At 45.2% G+C, this 22,683-nt stretch overlaps 4 protein-coding genes across 4 annotated transcripts in view; 3 read left to right on the top strand and 1 right to left on the bottom strand.

The window, feature by feature from the left end:
• The window catches only part of GPR50 (G protein-coupled receptor 50), a 125,343-nt gene that overhangs the window by 53,850 nt on the left and 48,810 nt on the right, over positions 1-22,683 (bottom strand). The window lies entirely within an intron of this gene.
• LOC148686559 (claudin-17-like) lies at positions 149-1,354 on the top strand. The gene has a single exon (XM_088664467.1). It carries the CDS (start codon positions 149-151, stop codon positions 1,259-1,261), a length of 1,113 nt encoding a protein of 370 aa, XP_088520593.1. The 3' UTR covers positions 1,262-1,354.
• On the top strand, positions 7,817-9,022 carry LOC148686558 (claudin-17-like). The gene has a single exon (XM_088664466.1). It carries the CDS (start codon positions 7,817-7,819, stop codon positions 8,927-8,929), a length of 1,113 nt encoding a protein of 370 aa, XP_088520592.1. The 3' UTR covers positions 8,930-9,022.
• Positions 15,904-17,109, top strand: LOC148686557 (claudin-17-like). Its single transcript, XM_088664463.1, has one exon. The coding sequence runs from the start codon at positions 15,904-15,906 to the stop codon at positions 17,014-17,016; it is 1,113 nt and encodes a 370-aa protein (XP_088520589.1). The 3' UTR covers positions 17,017-17,109.

The raw sequence follows: 22,683 nt of genomic DNA, 5'->3' as shown, positions 1-22,683 counted from the left end.
GTCTATACCTAACCAGGGGGTGGGAGAGAGCGGGGGAACTCCTTCTTTTGCTGCTTCTTTCTGGCCAGGAGGGAGGATGTCCTTCAATGACTAGACATGCTTGTTATTCCCTCCCTCACTGTATGTTGTCTTCTCTTTTGTTTCCAGGATGTCTGCCAAAGTCTCTCTGGGTCCTCTATTCTCCAAACCCCCCCTGCGGGTGAGAGAAGGCTCCCTGGTGGGGAGATTGCTGAGCGTAGTTTCTTGCCTCCAGTTCTGTGGGTTCTTGATGAGTATTTTGGCCTGCATTCTGTGCATTGCAACCACAGCCAGTGCCAACTGGAGAGTGTGGCGTGGAGAGAACGGCTCTGAAAACATCTGGATTGGAATCTGGAATGTCTGTTTTTGGAGAAACCCTTCTGATGACGGCAACTCTTTTTGGCATTGTGAAGGTCTCACTGAGCGATATCCAACCCTCCCAAGGGAAATTTTTATTGCTCAGGACTTAATGGCCTTAGCTTCCACTATGAGTTCAGCCGCCCTTGTATTAATATCATTTGCCTTGTGCAATGTGTTCGAGCCCGGAAAACACGAGGATTTCCTCTTAACCTTTTTTAGGCTTGGAGCGTTCCTGAACATACCTGCTGGGATCCTTGTCCTGATTTCTGTGATATGGAACATGTCTTCCGTCTTGCAGAATGGGAAAATTGACTTCCCAGAAACTTTTGAATTGCCTCCAATTTCCAGCGAGCAGCATATTGGACCTTCAATTTATCTTGGCTATATTGCTGCGGGTCTCCAGCTGCTGAGTTCAGCATTGCTTGGGATGCAGAGATTTTGCATCAGGACCACCACAACAGATCCATATCGAATAGACATTGCAGTGGAGATTAGCCCAAGACATTCGGTAAAACGCAAGAGACTAACTACTTGTTCAAAGTGTGGTTCTCTACTGGATCTGTTAATTAAAGAGAAATCCTCCACAGTTGAGATACAGGAAAGCCAGGCGGAAGATCTTGACACTCGAAATGAATCCTGCATCATAGAGATACCGGAAAGCCAGGAAGAAGATCTCGGCACTCGAAACCAATCCTGCATCGTAGAGATACCGGAAAGCCAGGCAGAAGATCTCGACACTCAAACCGAATCCTGCATCATAGAGATACCGGAAAGCCAGGCAGAAGATCTCGACAATCGAAACCAATCCTGCATCGTAGAGATACCAGAAAGCCAGGCAGAAGCTTCCTCCCCTTCTGGATATCTTTCCTGTGTCTACTCATAGATTTACATTTTTTTATCAGCTCTTTCATTTCCTAAGCAACCACTCACATTTTGTATTTTAAATAAAGTTGTGGCCAAAATTATGCCAAAAACCTCAAACATATATTTCTGTGTGAAGTGTGATTTATTGGGGGGTGTTTTGGAGACCTCTAGACTCAAAAGCGATTTTAAATCACGGACACCTTGGTTCTGAAAATGGTGTTTCACTCCTTGCATTTATTTAATATATGGTTGATTCATCACCAGGGGGCTTGCAATTCCTGGGAACTCACTCTTTGCCTTTATTTAATATTTGAAGATGCCTTCTTGCCCCAGCTCTGGGTTTTTATTTAAGCTGTTGCGTTTGACCTTGCTATGCCTGCCATGGGGTCGTCTGCTTTGGGGGCAGGGGCCTAGTAGGAATTTTTCCATTTGGCTGATTGGCTGGTGCCACTTGGTTTTCGCCTACTGCGCCTACAATTTGTCACAACTTGTAAGGTTGCAGTTAGGCATTGGTTAATAAATTGGTTGGTGGAGGGGCCAGGATTGGCTGTGCCGGCCCCTCCAATGGTTGCTGTAGGTATCAAGTTTACTGCTTATAGCCAAAGGCTGCTGCAATGTATACAATGTAATTCAGTAAAATATATACAAATTTGGTAGAAAACTTAGGACATTTACATTATGAAAACATGACCTAATCAGCACAAAGCTATGGAAACACTTTAATATACCAGTTGAAACATTAAATAATAAAAAAATCGTTCTGTGGGGGTTCCAGACCAGAAACGTTTGAAGTGCCCCAAACCTCTGCACCATATAAAATCTGGGCCATTGATTTTGCTTTGTACACCGATAGAGCTGGATTGACTAGGTTTCCCCCATTGCAAGCAGCAAATTTCAAAATAGCTTTTACCGATTTAAAGGCTTGCAATTTAATATTGGACAGCTGTGCATTCCAAGATGCCATTTCTGAATAAACCAGTCCCAGGTATTTGAACGTCTTTACTTCGTTCATGATGTGTTTTTCCAGGTGCCAAACATGCTTTTTAGGGGGCTTCCCAAATACAATGACCTGCGTTTTATCGTAATGTATGGATAAGGCATTCCTCGTGCAATAGGAGCTTATTTTTGCAAGTAATTGCCTCAGGCCCAACTGGGTTCTAGATACAAGTACTAGGTCATTGGCGTACATTAAAACAGAGAGTTTCTGATCAAGAATTGTGGCAAGGGCAAACTGCAGGCCCTCCAGTTCTTTAACTATGTCATTAATATAAAAATTAAACAAGAAAGAGGCCAAAATGCATCCCTGTTTAACACCAGTAGCAGGGGCGTAGCCAGGATCAAAACTAGGGGGGGAGCAAGCCATGGTCGTTCAGGGGCGGGGCCAAGGCATGGGAGCAGAGGGGCCACAAAGTGGGAATGTGGGCGGGGCTACAGGGCCAGCGGGCCCGAGGACATCGTGGCGACGGCGGCAGCGGCCATCTTGTGCTTCTGGGGCTGGCAGCGTTGGCGGCTACCCTGCTTGGCTGGAGAGGACGGGAGGGTCGGGCAGGCGAGAGGGGGTGGCAGGGCGGGCGAGGGTGAGGCAAGGCACAGCTGCAGCCACGACGGCTCCGAGGCGTTGCTGCATATTAGCATAATATTTCAACCATGTCGTGGGTTCAAACCTCACCTTAGAAAAAAATCCTGCATTGCAGGGGGTTGGACTAGATGACCTTTGTGTGTCCCTTCCGACTACAATTCTATGATTCTATTGATATATTACCATAGCATATGCATCATTCTGCTTTCTTGAATTGTCCTACTCCTAGGCATAGCAGCCAACTCCTAGAGGCCTAGGTGCCGCCACCACCACCCCAAAATTGGTAACTGGTGAATACCGTATTTGAAAGAGTCACCCCCCCCCATCTTGATGGGCTTTCTATGTGGGGCTGAACTGCCCCCCCTGGCAGTATTTTATTAAGGATGGAAGAGGGAGGGAAGGAAGGAAGAAATAGAGAGAGGGATAACTCATATTTGTGGGTGCCTCTGGTTGACGCTGTGATGCTGGAACTCTGCAGCAAGAGGAAGATACCGGTACGCCTGTACAGGAGCCTTGAAAGCAGCTTTCTCTCTGCTTGATTTACAGCAGGCACGTCCAACAGGTAGATTGTGATCTACCAGTAGATCACTGGATGTCTGTGGTAGATCACTGGTAGGTCACTGGCACCCCTAAAAAAAGCTCACCCAAAATTTTCCTCACCCCTAAAAAAAGTTGAACTATGACCTGAAGCCCTAAACAAAAATGGGCCTCCCTTCCTCCTAAAAGAAGCTCAACAAGTTTGACCTAAACCCAAAAAAAGGGCTTCCCTTCCTTAAAAAAAACTCAACAGCTTTGACCTGAACCCCCCACAAGGGGGTAGATCACTCCCAGTTTTAAACTCTGAGAGTAGATCAGAGACTCTTGGGAGGTGGCCACCCCCGATTTACAGTATACAGATGCAGGAGGAGGGGCAGACTGGAACACCACTGCTTTTTATAAACATCACTGTGTCTGTCAAAGCTACAGGCCCCCCCTTTCTTATTCACTTCCTTTTAGCCTTGAAGAGCCACCTTAGTCAAATTGAATCCTCTGCACCCTCATTAAATCGCCAATAGAACTCTTAACGTGATTCCTGAATGCTCATTAAAAACTCCCTCTGAAGAACAATAGGGTGAAGTGGTCAGCTATCGAATATTGCCTGGGGATATCTGCTCCATTGTCTTAACTGCTTAACTACTGGTAGCCACGTTGCTTTATTTATTTGATGTGTTTTGGTTACAGCTGTGTGCCCCCCCTCCCCAGCAAGCGGAGACTTAGCTGCTCTTGCTAAAGCAAAGCCCTTTCCACTTCAGTTTTTGGAGGGGAAAAGTGCTGGTTATGGTCTGTAAAATAGATTGCCGGAAGAAATATCAACAACCTCAGATATGCAGATGATACAACCTTGATGGCAGAAAGCGAGGAGGAATTAAAGAACCTTTTAATGAGGGTGAAAGAGGAGAGCGCAAAATATGGTCTGAAGCTCAACATCAAAAAAACCAAGATCATGGCCACTGGTCCCATCACCTCCTGGCAAATAGAAGGGGAAGAAATGGAGGCAGTGAGAGATTTCACCTTCTTGGGCTCCTTGATCACTGCAGATGGTGACAGCAGTCACGAAATTAAAAGACGCCTGCTTCTTGGGAGAAAAGCGATGACAAACCTAGACAGCATCTTAAAAGGCAGAGACATCACCTTGCCGACAAAGGTCCGTATAGTTAAAGCTATGGTTTTCCCAGTAGTGATGTATGGAAGTGAGAGCTGGACCATAAAGAAGGCTGATCGCCGAAGAATTGATGCTTTTGAATTGTGGTGCTGGAGGAGACTCTTGAGAGTCCCATGGACTGCAAGAAGATCAAACCTATCCATTCTTAAGGAAATCAGCCCTGAGTGCTCCCTGGAAGGACAGATCGTGAAGCTAAGGCTCCAATACTTTGGCCACCTCATGAGAAGAGAATAATCTGTGGAAAAGACCCTGATGTTGGGAAAGATTGAGGGCACTAGGAGAAGGGGACGTCAGAGGACAAGATGGTTGGACAGTGTTCTCGAGGCTACGAACATGAGTTTGACCAAACTGCGGGAGGCAGTGCAAGACAGGAGTGCCTGGCGTGCTGTGGTCCATGGGGTCACGAAGAGTCGGACACGACTAAACGACTAAACAACAACAACAACAAAAATACATTATTTTTTTGCTTCAGGGGGGGCAGCTGCCCTCTCCTGCCCCCCCTGCCCACGCCCATGACCAGTAGTAGTCTTAATTCTTGTAGTGAGATGGCCGGCATGATCCACCTTTACTTGTATCGATGTATCAGTATACAATGTTCTGATAAGAAATAATAGACGGCGATCTATATTTGTCTTCCCCAATGTCTGCCACAATGCGTGTCTCGGAATCGTATCGAAAGCTGATTTTAGATCAATAAAAGCAACATATAGTTTTTGCTTCAAATTATGGATGTATTTACATAGCAGAATGTTCATCACAAAGCACTGGTCCAATGTGGATTTCCCTCTTTGGAAACCTGCCTGGGCCTCAGATATCACCTTATTTGTATCTGCCCATTCTTCCAGTCTCCCAAGGAGGAGTGTGGCATATAATTTAGAGGCTACATCTAGCAAACTAATAGGTCTATAATTGGCGGGAATTTTCTTATCACCCTTTTTATATATTGGGGCAATTATGCTCAGCTTCCACCCTTCTGGTATGCGACCTGAGGTGTTAATATATGAGAACAGTTTTGCAAATTGGGTGGCCAGAAATCCAGTCTTATCTTATAAATCTCCGCTGGGATCATGTCTTCTCCTGGGGCTTTATTGGCTTGTTGGCTTATGATTAGCCTCTTAATCTGGTTGGGCGTGATGTCTGGCCATTCTGGCAGTTCTGATAACTGAATGTGGTCAACTTGTGAGGGTGGGTTGGTTCGGGGGCCATATATTCCTGTAAAATATGTAACCCAATCCTTTCCTTGGACTGATGCTTCTAGCGAGTAGCCCAGCCCATTTGTACCTTGGGCGACCAGATGCCCAAATTTCCGTGAATACTTTTGAAGTGCTGCATCTCCCAATGCTTTCCACTGTTGCTCATACTGTATTTGTTTCTTGCTTGTAACTAGTAATTTATAATTATAACGTAATTGGGCTACCTCAGCTTGTATAACAAGATTGTGCTTATCATGTTTTAACTTCAATGTTCTGAGTTCCCTAGATAAGCTTTTTTTTTTTACTATTCTGACACTCCTTATCAAACCAGGTATGTCTTTTAAACTTTTTATTTTTAGACATACTAGTTGTGGTCATCAATGGGCGCATTCTGTTAATTATGTTCTCATACAGACCAATTATGTTTCCTGTTTCTAAAAACAATTCCCCCTTTAATGAAACAAATTCATGGGAATCCAGGATCTGAATCGTTTTTTCTTGGACCTGTGCATTCCATTTTCACCTCTTATTTCCAAGTATCATATATTCCGTTTCATCCAATCATTTAGGAAAAGCAGGAGAAACGAATGATATCAGAGATAACTCAAGTGGGAAGTGGTCACTTTCAGCTCTGGGAATTATCCTAAAGGTGTCTCGGTTGCTGTAGGGGAAATGCTTGGCCATGCCTGACCCTACAATGCTGCTGCTGCTGCACGGGAAATTCCGTTAAAGGAATTCTGGGGCTGGCCATGCTTTCGTCCGTACCCCCTACAAGGGGCTAGGGCCACGGAAGAGCCCCTGGGAGCAGTTGAGGAGAGGAGAGTCTCTGACCCCCGTCTCCATTCTCTCCTCAATTTCTATTCCTCACCCTGACTTCCACAGGTGGGCGGATGTCAGATAGTCGTAACCAATGCCAAAGCAACCACTCACATTTTGTATTTGAAATAAAGTTGTGGCCAAAATCATGCCAAAACCCTCAAACTTAAATTTCTGTGTGAAGTGTGGTTTATTGGGGGGGGGGTGTTTTGGAGACCTCTACACGCAAAATCGATTTTAAATCACGGACACCTTGGTTCTGAAAATGGTGTTGCCTGTATTGGTGTGACTGATGGGGTCCCATGGCACAAATTTCATGTGGTCCCAGTGCAAAGGAAAAGAGCTAAGATCTTGTCCCTTACTATAATGTCCAAACAAGTTGTGATAGCCAAGAAGAATGATAGGTTTGTAAGGAGTCTTCAATAATTTTGCCAAGGAAATTCTGATTGTTCAGGGCCTAATGCTATTAGCCTCTCTTGTAAATGGAGGTCCTTTATGAAATGCATGCAGGACCATCAAGCAAATCTGTACTGAGATACACCAATCACAATTTTTACTCCTGGAACTGCTCTGAATCTGACTTCAGGAAGAACGTGTTTGAACTGCACAGTGTCCTGGAATAGACCCTCTGCATTCGGAAAGAAGGGAACTGAGTTCCCTCCCATTTCCCACTTTCCTGCTGTTCCAAATGACCAGTACCCTGGAGTTATGATTTGTCTTGCTGTCAGGATTCTAACTGGACTGTAACTGACCTAAGAATTCTGCAGAGCAGTTGCTGCTGTGGCCGGCTGCTCAGGTGAACGTCAGCCCAGTGGCCAGCAGCTGAGTCTTTTTGAGGCTCAGGAGCACCTAGCAAATACCTGCTCTATTCCTGGCCCGCTAGACTCTAGCTGAGGAACGCATTTCAAGTAAGTGTAGGGATTAAACATTCCTCACTATGCCATCAGGTGTGTTTCTGCTCTGTGGGAAAGGATAGCTGCCGTAGCAGATAGCAAAACAGCAAAATCATGAGCAGATTCCCATCCACAACAGGTTGCTGTGGTTAGGGCCATTTTCACAGGAACAATGCAACAGTATATTCAATCAGGAGCAGTGTGCTGGAAGAAAGTATGTGTGTCGGCTTCTCTGGATCAGATGTCTATACCTAACCAGGGGGTGGGAGAGAGCGGGGGAACTCCTTCTTTTGCTGCTTCTTTCTGGCCAGGAGGGAGGATGTCCTTCAATGACTAGACATGCTTGTTATTCCCTCCCTCACTGTATGTTGTCTTCTCTTTTGTTTCCAGGATGTCTGCCAAAGTCTCTCTGGGTCCTCTATTCTCCAAACCCCCCCTGCGGGTGAGAGAAGGCTCCCTGGTGGGGAGATTGCTGAGCGTAGTTTCTTGCCTCCAGTTCTGTGGGTTCTTGATGAGTATTTTGGCCTGCATTCTGTGCATTGCAACCACAGCCAGTGCCAACTGGAGAGTGTGGCGTGGAGAGAACGGCTCTGAAAACATCTGGATTGGAATCTGGAATGTCTGTTTTTGGAGAAACCCTTCTGATGACGGCAACTCTTTTTGGCATTGTGAAGGTCTCACTGAGCGATATCCAACCCTCCCAAGGGAAATTTTTATTGCTCAGGACTTAATGGCCTTAGCTTCCACTATGAGTTCAGCCGCCCTTGTATTAATATCATTTGCCTTGTGCAATGTGTTCGAGCCCGGAAAACACGAGGATTTCCTCTTAACCTTTTTTAGGCTTGGAGCGTTCCTGAACATACCTGCTGGGATCCTTGTCCTGATTTCTGTGATATGGAACATGTCTTCCGTCTTGCAGAATGGGAAAATTGACTTCCCAGAAACTTTTGAATTGCCTCCAATTTCCAGCGAGCAGCATATTGGACCTTCAATTTATCTTGGCTATATTGCTGCGGGTCTCCAGCTGCTGAGTTCAGCATTGCTTGGGATGCAGAGATTTTGCATCAGGACCACCACAACAGATCCATATCGAATAGACATTGCAGTGGAGATTAGCCCAAGACATTCGGTAAAACGCAAGAGACTAACTACTTGTTCAAAGTGTGGTTCTCTACTGGATCTGTTAATTAAAGAGAAATCCTCCACAGTTGAGATACAGGAAAGCCAGGCGGAAGATCTTGACACTCGAAATGAATCCTGCATCATAGAGATACCGGAAAGCCAGGAAGAAGATCTCGGCACTCGAAACCAATCCTGCATCGTAGAGATACCGGAAAGCCAGGCAGAAGATCTCGACACTCAAACCGAATCCTGCATCATAGAGATACCGGAAAGCCAGGCAGAAGATCTCGACAATCGAAACCAATCCTGCATCGTAGAGATACCAGAAAGCCAGGCAGAAGCTTCCTCCCCTTCTGGATATCTTTCCTGTGTCTACTCATAGATTTACATTTTTTTATCAGCTCTTTCATTTCCTAAGCAACCACTCACATTTTGTATTTTAAATAAAGTTGTGGCCAAAATTATGCCAAAAACCTCAAACATATATTTCTGTGTGAAGTGTGATTTATTGGGGGGTGTTTTGGAGACCTCTAGACTCAAAAGCGATTTTAAATCACGGACACCTTGGTTCTGAAAATGGTGTTTCACTCCTTGCATTTATTTAATATATGGTTGATTCATCACCAGGGGGCTTGCAATTCCTGGGAACTCACTCTTTGCCTTTATTTAATATTTGAAGATGCCTTCTTGCCCCAGCTCTGGGTTTTTATTTAAGCTGTTGCGTTTGACCTTGCTATGCCTGCCATGGGGTCGTCTGCTTTGGGGGCAGGGGCCTAGTAGGAATTTTTCCATTTGGCTGATTGGCTGGTGCCACTTGGTTTTCGCCTACTGCGCCTACAATTTGTCACAACTTGTAAGGTTGCAGTTAGGCATTGGTTAATAAATTGGTTGGTGGAGGGGCCAGGATTGGCTGTGCCGGCCCCTCCAATGGTTGCTGTAGGTATCAAGTTTACTGCTTATAGCCAAAGGCTGCTGCAATGTATACAATGTAATTCAGTAAAATATATACAAATTTGGTAGAAAACTTAGGACATTTACATTATGAAAACATGACCTAATCAGCACAAAGCTATGGAAACACTTTAATATACCAGTTGAAACATTAAATAATAAAAAAATCGTTCTGTGGGGGTTCCAGACCAGAAACGTTTGAAGTGCCCCAAACCTCTGCACCATATAAAATCTGGGCCATTGATTTTGCTTTGTACACCGATAGAGCTGGATTGACTAGGTTTCCCCCATTGCAAGCAGCAAATTTCAAAATAGCTTTTACCGATTTAAAGGCTTGCAATTTAATATTGGACAGCTGTGCATTCCAAGATGCCATTTCTGAATAAACCAGTCCCAGGTATTTGAACGTCTTTACTTCGTTCATGATGTGTTTTTCCAGGTGCCAAACATGCTTTTTAGGGGGCTTCCCAAATACAATGACCTGCGTTTTATCGTAATGTATGGATAAGGCATTCCTCGTGCAATAGGAGCTTATTTTTGCAAGTAATTGCCTCAGGCCCAACTAGGTTCTAGATACAAGTACTAGGTCATTGGCGTACATTAAAACAGAGAGTTTCTGATCAAGAATTGTGGCAAGGGCAAACTGCAGGCCCTCCAGTTCTTTAACTATGTCATTAATATAAAAATTAAACAAGAAAGAGGCCAAAATGCATCCCTGTTTAACACCAGTAGCAGGGGCGTAGCCAGGATCAAAACTAGGGGGGGAGCAAGCCATGGTCGTTCAGGGGCGGGGCCAAGGCATGGGAGCAGAGGGGCCACAAAGTGGGAATGTGGGCGGGGCTACAGGGCCAGCGGGCCCGAGGACATCGTGGCGACGGCGGCAGCGGCCATCTTGTGCTTCTGGGGCTGGCAGCGTTGGCGGCTACCCTGCTTGGCTGGAGAGGACGGGAGGGTCGGGCAGGCGAGAGGGGGTGGCAGGGCGGGCGAGGGTGAGGCAAGGCACAGCTGCAGCCACGACGGCTCCGAGGCGTTGCTGCATATTAGCATAATATTTCAACCATGTCGTGGGTTCAAACCGCACCTTAGAAAAAAATCCTGCATTGCAGGGGGTTGGACTAGATGACCTTTGTGTGTCCCTTCCGACTACAATTCTATGATTCTATTGATATATTACCATAGCATATGCATCATTCTGCTTTCTTGAATTGTCCTACTCCTAGGCATAGCAGCCAACTCCTAGAGGCCTAGGTGCCGCCACCACCACCCCAAAATTGGTAACTGGTGAATACCGTATTTGAAAGAGTCACCCCCCCCCATCTTGATGGGCTTTCTATGTGGGGCTGAACTGCCCCCCCTGGCAGTATTTTATTAAGGATGGAAGAGGGAGGGAAGGAAGGAAGAAATAGAGAGAGGGATAACTCATATTTGTGGGTGCCTCTGGTTGACGCTGTGATGCTGGAACTCTGCAGCAAGAGGAAGATACCGGTACGCCTGTACAGGAGCCTTGAAAGCAGCTTTCTCTCTGCTTGATTTACAGCAGGCACGTCCAACAGGTAGATTGTGATCTACCAGTAGATCACTGGATGTCTGTGGTAGATCACTGGTAGGTCACTGGCACCCCTAAAAAAAAGCTCACCCAAAATTTTCCTCACCCCTAAAAAAAGTTGAACTATGACCTGAAGCCCTAAACAAAAATGGGCCTCCCTTCCTCCTAAAAGAAGCTCAACAAGTTTGACCTAAACCCAAAAAAGGGCTTCCCTTCCTTAAAAAAAACTCAACAGCTTGGACCTGAACCCCCCACAAGGGGGTAGATCACTCCCAGTTTTAAACTCTGAGAGTAGATCAGAGACTCTTGGGAGGTGGCCACCCCCGATTTACAGTATACAGATGCAGGAGGAGGGGCAGACTGGAACACCACTGCTTTTTATAAACATCACTGTGTCTGTCAAAGCTACAGGCCCCCCCTTTCTTATTCACTTCCTTTTAGCCTTGAAGAGCCACCTTAGTCAAATTGAATCCTCTGCACCCTCATTAAATCGCCAATAGAACTCTTAACGTGATTCCTGAATGCTCATTAAAAACTCCCTCTGAAGAACAATAGGGTGAAGTGGTCAGCTATCGAATATTGCCTGGGGATATCTGCTCCATTGTCTTAACTGCTTAACTACTGGTAGCCACGTTGCTTTATTTATTTGATGTGTTTTGGTTACAGCTGTGTGCCCCCCCTCCCCAGCAAGCGGAGACTTAGCTGCTCTTGCTAAAGCAAAGCCCTTTCCACTTCAGTTTTTGGAGGGGAAAAGTGCTGGTTATGGTCTGTAAAATAGATTGCCGGAAGAAATATCAACAACCTCAGATATGCAGATGATACAACCTTGATGGCAGAAAGCGAGGAGGAATTAAAGAACCTTTTAATGAGGGTGAAAGAGGAGAGCGCAAAATATGGTCTGAAGCTCAACATCAAAAAAACCAAGATCATGGCCACTGGTCCCATCACCTCCTGGCAAATAGAAGGGGAAGAAATGGAGGCAGTGAGAGATTTCACCTTCTTGGGCTCCTTGATCACTGCAGATGGTGACAGCAGTCACGAAATTAAAAGACGCCTGCTTCTTGGGAGAAAAGCGATGACAAACCTAGACAGCATCTTAAAAGGCAGAGACATCACCTTGCCGACAAAGGTCCGTATAGTTAAAGCTAAGGTTTTCCCAGTAGTGATGTATGGAAGTGAGAGCTGGACCATAAAGAAGGCTGATCGCCGAAGAATTGATGCTTTTGAATTGTGGTGCTGGAGGAGACTCTTGAGAGTCCCATGGACTGCAAGAAGATCAAACCTATCCATTCTTAAGGAAATCAGCCCTGAGTGCTCCCTGGAAGGACAGATCGTGAAGCTGAGGCTCCAATACTTTGGCCACCTCATGAGAAGAGAAGAATCTGTGGAAAAGACCCTGATGTTGGGAAAGATTGAGGGCACTAGGAGAAGGGGACGTCAGAGGACAAGATGGTTGGACAGTGTTCTCGAGGCTACGAACATGAGTTTGACCAAACTGCGGGAGGCAGTGCAAGACAGGAGTGCCTGGCGTGCTGTGGTCCATGGGGTCACGAAGAGTCGGACACGACTAAACGACTAAACAACAACAACAACAAAAATACATTATTTTTTTGCTTCAGGGGGGGCAGCTGCCCTCTCCTGCCCCCCCCCGCCTACGCCCATGACCAGTAGTAGTCTTAATTCTTGTAGTGAGATGGCCGGCATGATCCACCTTTACTTGTATCGATGTATCAGTATACAATGTTCTGATAAGAAATAATAGACGGCGATCTATATTTGTCTTCCCCAATGTCTGCCACAATGCGTGTCTCGGAATCGTATCGAAAGCTGATTTTAGATCAATAAAAGCAACATATAGTTTTTGCTTCAAATTATGGATGTATTTACATAGCAGAATGTTCATCACAAAGCACTGGTCCAATGTGGATTTCCCTCTTTGGAAACCTGCCTGGGCCTCAGATATCACCTTATTTGTATCTGCCCATTCTTCCAGTCTCCCAAGGAGGAGTGTGGCATATAATTTAGAGGCTACATCTAGCAAACTAATAGGTCTATAATTGGCGGGAATTTTCTTATCACCCTTTTTATATATTGGGGCAATTATGCTCAGCTTCCACCCTTCTGGTATGCGACCTGAGGTGTTAATATATGAGAACAGTTTTGCAAAAATGGGTGGCCAGAAATCCAGTCTTATCTTATAAATCTCCGCTGGGATCATGTCTTCTCCTGGGGCTTTATTGGCTTGTTGGCTTATGATTAGCCTCTTAATCTGGTTGGGCGTGATGTCTGGCCATTCTGGCAGTTCTGATAACTGAATGTGGTCAACTTGTGAGGGTGGGTTGGTTCGGGGGCCATATATTCCTGTAAAATATGTAACCCAATCCTTTCCTTGGACTGATGCTTCTAGCGAGTAGCCCAGCCCATTTGTACCTTGGGCGACCAGATGCCCAAATTTCCGTGAATACTTTTGAAGTGCTGCATCTCCCAATGCTTTCCACTGTTGCTCATACTGTATTTGTTTCTTGCTTGTAACTAGTAATTTATAATTATAACGTAATTGGGCTACCTCAGCTTGTACAGTAGAACCTCGGTTTATGAACACCTCGGTTTATGAATTTTCGGTTTATGAACGCTGCGGACCCATCTGGAACGGATTAATTCATTTTCCATTACTTTCAATGGGAAAGTTTGCTTCAGTTTATGAACGCTTCAGTTTATGAACAGACTTCCGGAACCAATTACACCCATGCTTCAGTTTATGAACGCTTCAGTTTAAGTACTCTGCGGACCCGTCTGGAACGGATTAATCCACTTTCCATTACTTTCAATGGGAAAGTTTGCTTCAGTTTATGAACGCTTACTCCGCAGACCATCTGGAACGGATTAATTCACTTTCCATTACTTTCAATGGGAAAGTTCGCTTCAGTTTATGAACGCTTCAGTTTATGAACAGACTTCCGGTACCAATTGTGTTCATAAACCGAGGTACCACTGTATAACAAGATTGTGCTTATCATGTTTTAACTTCAATGTTCTGAGTTCCCTAGATAAGCTTTTTTTTTTACTATTCTGACACTCCTTATCAAACCAGGTATGTCTTTTAAACTTTTTATTTTTAGACATACTAGTTGTGGTCATCAATGGGCGCATTCTGTTAATTATGTTCTCATACAGACCAATTATGTTTCCTGTTTCTAAAAACAATTCCCCCTTTAATGAAACAAATTCATGGGAATCCAGGATCTGAATCGTTTTTTCTTGGACCTGTGCATTCCATTTTCACCTCTTATTTCCAAGTATCATATATTCCGTTTCATCCAATCATTTAGGAAAAGCAGGAGAAACGAATGATATCAGAGATAACTCAAGTGGGAAGTGGTCACTTTCAGCTCTGGGAATTATCCTAAAGGTGTCTCGGTTGCTGTAGGGGAAATGCTTGGCCATGCCTGACCCTACAATGCTGCTGCTGCTGCACGGGAAATTCCGTTAAAGGAATTCTGGGGCTGGCCATGCTTTCGTCCGTACCCCCTACAAGGGGCTAGGGCCACGGAAGAGCCCCTGGGAGCAGTTGAGGAGAGGAGAGTCTCTGACCCCCGTCTCCATTCTCTCCTCAATTTCTATTCCTCACCCTGACTTCCACAGGTGGGAGGATGTCAGATAGTCGTAACCAATGCCAAAGCAACCACTCACATTTTGTATTTGAAATAAAGTTGTGGCCAAAATCATGCCAAAACCCTCAAACTTAAATTTCTGTGTGAAGTGTGGTTTATTGGGGGGGGGTGTTTTGGAGACCTCTACACGCAAAATCGATTTTAAATCACGGACACCTTGGTTCTGAAAATGGTGTTGCCTGTATTGGTGTGACTGATGGGGTCCCATGGCACAAATTTCATGTGGTCCCAGTGCAAAGGAAAAGAGCTAAGATCTTGTCCCTTACTATAATGTCCAAACAAGTTGTGATAGCCAAGAAGAATGATAGGTTTGTAAGGAGTCTTCAATAATTTTGCCAAGGAAATTCTGATTGTTCAGGGCCTAATGCTATTAGCCTCTCTTGTAAATGGAGGTCCTTTATGAAATGCATGCAGAACCATCAAGCAAATCTGTACTGAGATACACCAATCACCATTTTTACTCCTGGAACTGCTCTGAATCTGACTTCAGGAAGAACGTGTTTGAACTGCACAGTGTCCTGGAATAGACCCTCTGCATTCGGAAAGAAGGGAACTGAGTTCCCTCCCATTTCCCACTTTCCTGCTGTTCCAAATGACCAGTACCCTGGAGTTATGATTTGTCTTGCTGTCAGGATTCTAACTGGACTGTAACTGACCTAAGAATTCTGCAGAGCAGTTGCTGCTGTGGCCGGCTGCTCAGGTGAACGTCAGCCCAGTGGCCAGCAGCTGAGTCTTTTTGAGGCTCAGGAGCACCTAGCAAATACCTGCTCTATTCCTGGCCCGCTAGACTCTAGCTGAGGAACGCATTTCACGTAAGTGTAGGGATTAAACATTCCTCACTATGCCATCAGGTGTGTTTCTGCTTTGTGGGAAAGGATAGCTGCCGTAGCAGATAGCAAAACAGCAAAATCATGAGCAGATTCCCATCCACAACAGGTTGCTGTGGTTAGGGCCATTTTCACAGGAACAATGCAACAGTATATTCAATCACGAGCAGTGTGCTGGAAGAAAGTATGTGTGTCGGCTTCTCTGGATCAGATGTCTATACCTAACCAGGGGGTGGGAGAGAGCGGGGGAACTCCTTCTTTTGCTGCTTCTTTCTGGCCAGGAGGGAGGATGTCCTTCAATGACTAGGCATGCTTGTTATTCCCTCCCTCACTGTATGTTGTCTTCTCTTTTGTTTCCAGGATGTCTGCCAAAGTCTCTCTGGGTCCTCTATTCTCCAAACCCCCCCTGCGGGTGAGAGAAGGCTCCCTGGTGGGGAGATTGCTGAGCGTAGTTTCTTGCCTCCAGTTCTGTGGGTTCTTGATGAGTATTTTGGCCTGCATTCTGTGCATTGCAACCACAGCCAGTGCCAACTGGAGAGTGTGGCGTGGAGAGAACGGCTCTGAAAACATCTGGATTGGAATCTGGAATGTCTGTTTTTGGAGAAACCCTTCTGATGACGGCAACTCTTTTTGGCATTGTGAAGGTCTCACTGAGCGATATCCAACCCTCCCAAGGGAAATTTTTATTGCTCAGGACTTAATGGCCTTAGCTTCCACTATGAGTTCAGCCGCCCTTGTATTAATATCATTTGCCTTGTGCAATGTGTTCGAGCCCGGAAAACACGAGGATTTCCTCTTAACCTTTTTTAGGCTTGGAGCGTTCCTGAACATACCTGCTGGGATCCTTGTCCTGATTTCTGTGATATGGAACATGTCTTCCGTCTTGCAGAATGGGAAAATTGACTTCCCAGAAACTTTTGAATTGCCTCCAATTTCCAGCGAGCAGCATATTGGACCTTCAATTTATCTTGGCTATATTGCTGCGGGTCTCCAGCTGCTGAGTTCAGCATTGCTTGGGATGCAGAGATTTTGCATCAGGACCACCACAACAGATCCATATCGAATAGACATTGCAGTGGAGATTAGCCCAAGACATTCGGTAAAACGCAAGAGACTAACTACTTGTTCAAAGTGTGGTTCTCTACTGGATCTGTTAATTAAAGAGAAATCCTCCACAGTTGAGATACAGGAAAGCCAGGCGGAAGATCTTGACACTCGAAATGAATCCTGCATCATAGAGATACCGGAAAGCCAGGAAGAAGATCTCGGCACTCGAAACCAATCCTGCATCGTAGAGATACCGGAAAGCCAGGCAGAAGATCTCGACACTCAAACCGAATCCTGCATCATAGAGATACCGGAAAGCCAGGCAGAAGATCTCGACAATCGAAACCAATCCTGCATCGTAGAGATACCAGAAAGCCAGGCAGAAGCTTCCTCCCCTTCTGGATATCTTTCCTGTGTCTACTCATAGATTTACATTTTTTTATCAGCTCTTTCATTTCCTAAGCAACCACTCACATTTTGTATTTTAAATAAAGTTGTGGCCAAAATTATGCCAAAAACCTCAAACATATATTTCTGTGTGAAGTGTGATTTATTGGGGGGTGTTTTGGAGACCTCTAGACTCAAAAGCGATTTTAAATCACGGACACCTTGGTTCTGAAAATGGTGTTTCACTCCTTGCATTTATTTAATATATGGTTGATTCATCACCAGGGGGCTTGCAATTCCTGGGAACTCACTCCTTGCCTTTATTTAATATTTGAAGATGCCTTCTTGCCCCAGCTCTGGGTTTTTATTTAAGCTGTTGCGTTTGACCTTGCTATGCCTGCCATGGGGTCGTCTGCTTTGGGGGCAGGGGCCTAGTAGGAATTTTTCCATTTGGCTGATTGGCTGGTGCCACTTGGTTTTCGCCTACTGCGCCTACAATTTGTCACAACTTGTAAGGTTGCAGTTAGGCATTGGTTAATAAATTGGTTGGTGGAGGGGCCAGGATTGGCTGTGCCGGCCCCTCCAATGGTTGCTGTAGGTATCAAGTTTACTGCTTATAGCCAAAGGCTGCTGCAATGTATACAATGTAATTCAGTAAAATATATACAAATTTGGTAGAAAACTTAGGACATTTACATTATGAAAACATGACCTAATCAGCACAAAGCTATGGAAACACTTTAATATACCAGTTGAAACATTAAATAATAAAAAAATAGTTCTGTGGGGGTTCCAGACCAGAAACGTTTGAAGTGCCCCAAACCTCTGCACCATATAAAATCTGGGCCATTGATTTTGCTTTGTACACCGATAGAGCTGGATTGACTAGGTTTCCCCCATTGCAAGCAGCAAATTTCAAAATAGCTTTTACCGATTTAAAGGCTTGCAATTTAATATTGGACAGCTGTGCATTCCAAGATGCCATTTCTGAATAAACCAGTCCCAGGTATTTGAACGTCTTTACTTCGTTCATGATGTGTTTTTCCAGGTGCCAAACATGCTTTTTAGGGGGCTTCCCAAATACAATGACCTGCGTTTTATCGTAATGTATGGATAAGGCATTCCTCGTGCAATAGGAGCTTATTTTTGCAAGTAATTGCCTCAGGCCCAACTGGGTTCTAGATACAAGTACTAGGTCATTGGCGTACATTAAAACAGAGAGTTTCTGATCAAGAATTGTGGCAAGGGCAAACTGCAGGCCCTCCAGTTCTTTAACTATGTCATTAATATAAAAATTAAACAAGAAAGAGGCCAAAATGCATCCCTGTTTAACACCAGTAGCAGGGGCGTAGCCAGGATCAAAACTAGGGGGGGAGCAAGCCATGGTCGTTCAGGGGCGGGGCCAAGGCATGGGAGCAGAGGGGCCACAAAGTGGGAATGTGGGCGGGGCTACAGGGCCAGCGGGCCCGAGGACATCGTGGCGACGGCGGCAGCGGCCATCTTGTGCTTCTGGGGCTGGCAGCGTTGGCGGCTACCCTGCTTGGCTGGAGAGGACGGGAGGGTCGGGCAGGCGAGAGGGGGTGGCAGGGCGGGCGAGGGTGAGGCAAGGCACAGCTGCAGCCACGACGGCTCCGAGGCGTTGCTGCATATTAGCATAATATTTCAACCATGTCGTGGGTTCAAACCGCACCTTAGAAAAAAATCCTGCATTGCAGGGGGTTGGACTAGATGACCTTTGAGTGTCCCTTCCGACTACAATTCTATGATTCTATTGATATATTACCATAGCATATGCATCATTCTGCTTTCTTGAATTGTCCTACTCCTAGGCATAGCAGCCAACTCCTAGAGGCCTAGGTGCCGCCACCACCACCCCAAAATTGGTAACTGGTGAATACCGTATTTGAAAGAGTCACCCCCCCCATCTTGATGGGCTTTCTATGTGGGGCTGAACTGCCCCCCCTGGCAGTATTTTATTAAGGATGGAAGAGGGAGGGAAGGAAGGAAGAAATAGAGAGAGGGATAACTCATATTTGTGGGTGCCTCTGGTTGACGCTGTGATGCTGGAACTCTGCAGCAAGAGGAAGATACCGGTACGCCTGTACAGGAGCCTTGAAAGCAGCTTTCTCTCTGCTTGATTTACAGCAGGCACGTCCAACAGGTAGATTGTGATCTACCAGTAGATCACTGGATGTCTGTGGTAGATCACTGGTAGGTCACTGGCACCCCTAAAAAAAGCTCACCCAAAATTTTCCTCACCCCTAAAAAAAGTTGAACTATGACCTGAAGCCCTAAACAAAAATGGGCCTCCCTTCCTCCTAAAAGAAGCTCAACAAGTTTGACCTAAACCCAAAAAAGGGCTTCCCTTCCTTAAAAAAAAACTCAATAGCTTGGACCTGAACCCCCCACAAGGGGGTAGATCACTCCCAGTTTTAAACTCTGAGAGTAGATCAGAGACTCTTGGGAGGTGGCCACCCCCGATTTACAGTATACAGATGCAGGAGGAGGGGCAGACTGGAACACCACTGCTTTTTATAAACATCACTGTGTCTGTCAAAGCTACAGGCCCCCCCTTTCTTATTCACTTCCTTTTAGCCTTGAAGAGCCACCTTAGTCAAATTGAATCCTCTGCACCCTCATTAAATCACCAATAGAACTCTTAACGTGATTCCTGAATGCTCATTAAAAACTCCCTCTGAAGAACAATAGGGTGAAGTGGTCAGCTATCGAATATTGCCTGGGGATATCTGCTCCATTGTCTTAACTGCTTAACTACTGGTAGCCACGTTGCTTTATTTATTTGATGTGTTTTGGTTACAGCTGTGTGCCCCCCCTCCCCAGCAAGCGGAGACTTAGCTGCTCTTGCTAAAGCAAAGCCCTTTCCACTTCAGTTTTTGGAGGGGAAAAGTGCTGGTTATGGTCTGTAAAATAGATTGCCGGAAGAAATATCAACACCCTCAGATATGCAGATGATACAACCTTGATGGCAGAAAGCGAGGAGGAATTAAAGAACCTTTTAATGAGGGTGAAAGAGGAGAGCGCAAAATATGGTCTGAAGCTCAACATCAAAAAAACCAAGATCATGGCCACTGGTCCCATCACCTCCTGGCAAATAGAAGGGGAAGAAATGGAGGCAGTGAGAGATTTCACCTTCTTGGGCTCCTTGATCACTGCAGATGGTGACAGCAGTCACGAAATTAAAAGACGCCTGCTTCTTGGGAGAAAAGCGATGACAAACCTAGACAGCATCTTAAAAGGCAGAGACATCACCTTGCCGACAAAGGTCCGTATAGTTAAAGCTATGGTTTTCCCAGTACAGTGGAACCTCGGTTTATGAACACCTCGGTTTATGAATTTTCGGTTTATGAACGCAGCGGACCCATCTGGAACGGATTAATTCACTTTCCATTACTTTTAATGGGAAAGTTCGCTTCAGTTTATGAACGCTTCAGTTTATGAACAGACTTCCGAAACCAATTACACCCATGTTTCAGTTTATGAACGCTTCAGTTTAAGTACTTCGCGGACCCGTCTGGAACGGATTGATCCACTTTCCATTACTTTCAATGGAAAAGTTCGCTTCAGTTTATGAACGGTTACTCCGCGGACCGTCTGGAACGGATTAATCCACTTTCCATCACTTTCAATGGGAAAGTTTGCTTCAGTTTATGAACGCTTCAGTTTATGAACAGACTTCCGGAACCAATTGTGTTCATAAACCGAGGTACCACTGTAGTGATGTATGGAAGTGAGAGCTGGACCATAAAGAAGGCTGATCTCCGAAGAATTGATGCTTTTGAATTGTGGTGCTGGAGGAGACTCTTGAGAGTCCCATGGACTGCAAGAAGATCAAACCTATCCATTCTTAAGGAAATCAGCCCTGAGTGCTCCCTGGAAGGACAGATCGTGAAGCTGAGGCTCCAATACTTTGGCCACCTCATGAGAAGAGAATAATCTGTGGAAAAGACCCTGATGTTGGGAAAGATTGAGGGCACTAGGAGAAGGGGACGTCAGAGGACAAGATGGTTGGACAGTGTTCTCGAGGCTACGAACATGAGTTTGACCAAACTGCGGGAGGCAGTGCAAGACAGGAGTGCCTGGCGTGCTGTGGTCCATGGGGTCACGAAGAGTCGGACACGACTAAACGACTAAACAACAACAACAACAAAAATACATTATTTTTTTGCTTCAGGGGGGGCAGCTGCCCTCTCCTGCCCCCCCCCTGCCTACGCCCATGACCAGTAGTAGTCTTAATTCTTGTAGTGAGATGGCCGGCATGATCCACCTTTACTTGTATCGATGTATCAGTATACAATGTTCTGATAAGAAATAATAGACGGCGATCTATATTTGTCTTCCCCAATGTCTGCCACAATGCGTGTCTCGGAATCGTATCGAAAGCTGATTTTAGATCAATAAAAGCAACATATAGTTTTTGCTTCAAATTATGGATGTATTTACATAGCAGAATGTTCATCACAAAGCACTGGTCCAATGTGGATTTCCCTCTTTGGAAACCTGCCTGGGCCTCAGATATCACCTTATTTGTATCTGCCCATTCTTCCAGTCTCCCAAGGAGGAGTGTGGCATATAATTTAGAGGCTACATCTAGCAAACTAATAGGTCTATAATTGGCGGGAATTTTCTTATCACCCTTTTTATATATTGGGGCAATTATGCTCAGCTTCCACCCTTCTGGTATGCGACCTGAGGTGTTAATATATGAGAACAGTTTTGCAAAAATGGGTGGCCAGAAATCCAGTCTTATCTTATAAATCTCCGCTGGGATCATGTCTTCTCCTGGGGCTTTATTGGCTTGTTGGCTTATGATTAGCCTCTTAATCTGGTTGGGCGTGATGTCTGGCCATTCTGGCAGTTCTGATAACTGAATGTGGTCAACTTGTGAGGGTGGGTTGGTTCGGGGGCCATATATTCCTGTAAAATATGTAACCCAATCCTTTCCTTGGACTGATGCTTCTAGCGAGTAGCCCAGCCCATTTGTACCTTGGGCGACCAGATGCCCAAATTTCCGTGAATACTTTTGAAGTGCTGCATCTCCCAATGCTTTCCACTGTTGCTCATACTGTATTTGTTTCTTGCTTGTAACTAGTAATTTATAATTATAACGTAATTGGGCTACCTCAGCTTGTATAACAAGATTGTGCTTATCATGTTTTAACTTCAATGTTCTGAGTTCCCTAGATAAGCTTTTTTTTTTACTATTCTGACACTCCTTATCAAACCAGGTATGTCTTTTAAACTTTTTATTTTTAGACATACTAGTTGTGGTCATCAATGGGCGCATTCTGTTAATTATGTTCTCATACAGACCAATTATGTTTCCTGTTTCTAAAAACAATTCCCCCTTTAATGAAACAAATTCATGGGAATCCAGGATCTGAATCGTTTTTTCTTGGACCTGTGCATTCCATTTTCACCTCTTATTTCCAAGTATCATATATTCCGTTTCATCCAATCATTTAGGAAAAGCAGGAGAAACGAATGATATCAGAGATAACTCAAGTGGGAAGTGGTCACTTTCAGCTCTGGGAATTATCCTAAAGGTGTCTCGGTTGCTGTAGGGGAAATGCTTGGCCATGCCTGACCCTACAATGCTGCTGCTGCTGCACGGGAAATTCCGTTAAAGGAATTCTGGGGCTGGCCATGCTTTCGTCCGTACCCCCTACAAGGGGCTAGGGCCACGGAA

The sequence above is a fragment of the Zootoca vivipara genome, chromosome Z2, assembly GCF_965207765.1.
Source record: "Zootoca vivipara chromosome Z2, rZooViv2.hap1.1, whole genome shotgun sequence".
Taxonomy (NCBI): domain Eukaryota; kingdom Metazoa; phylum Chordata; class Lepidosauria; order Squamata; family Lacertidae; genus Zootoca; species Zootoca vivipara.
The sequence above is the reverse complement of the archived record's forward strand: the minus strand, read 5'-3'. Positions and strand labels throughout refer to the sequence as shown.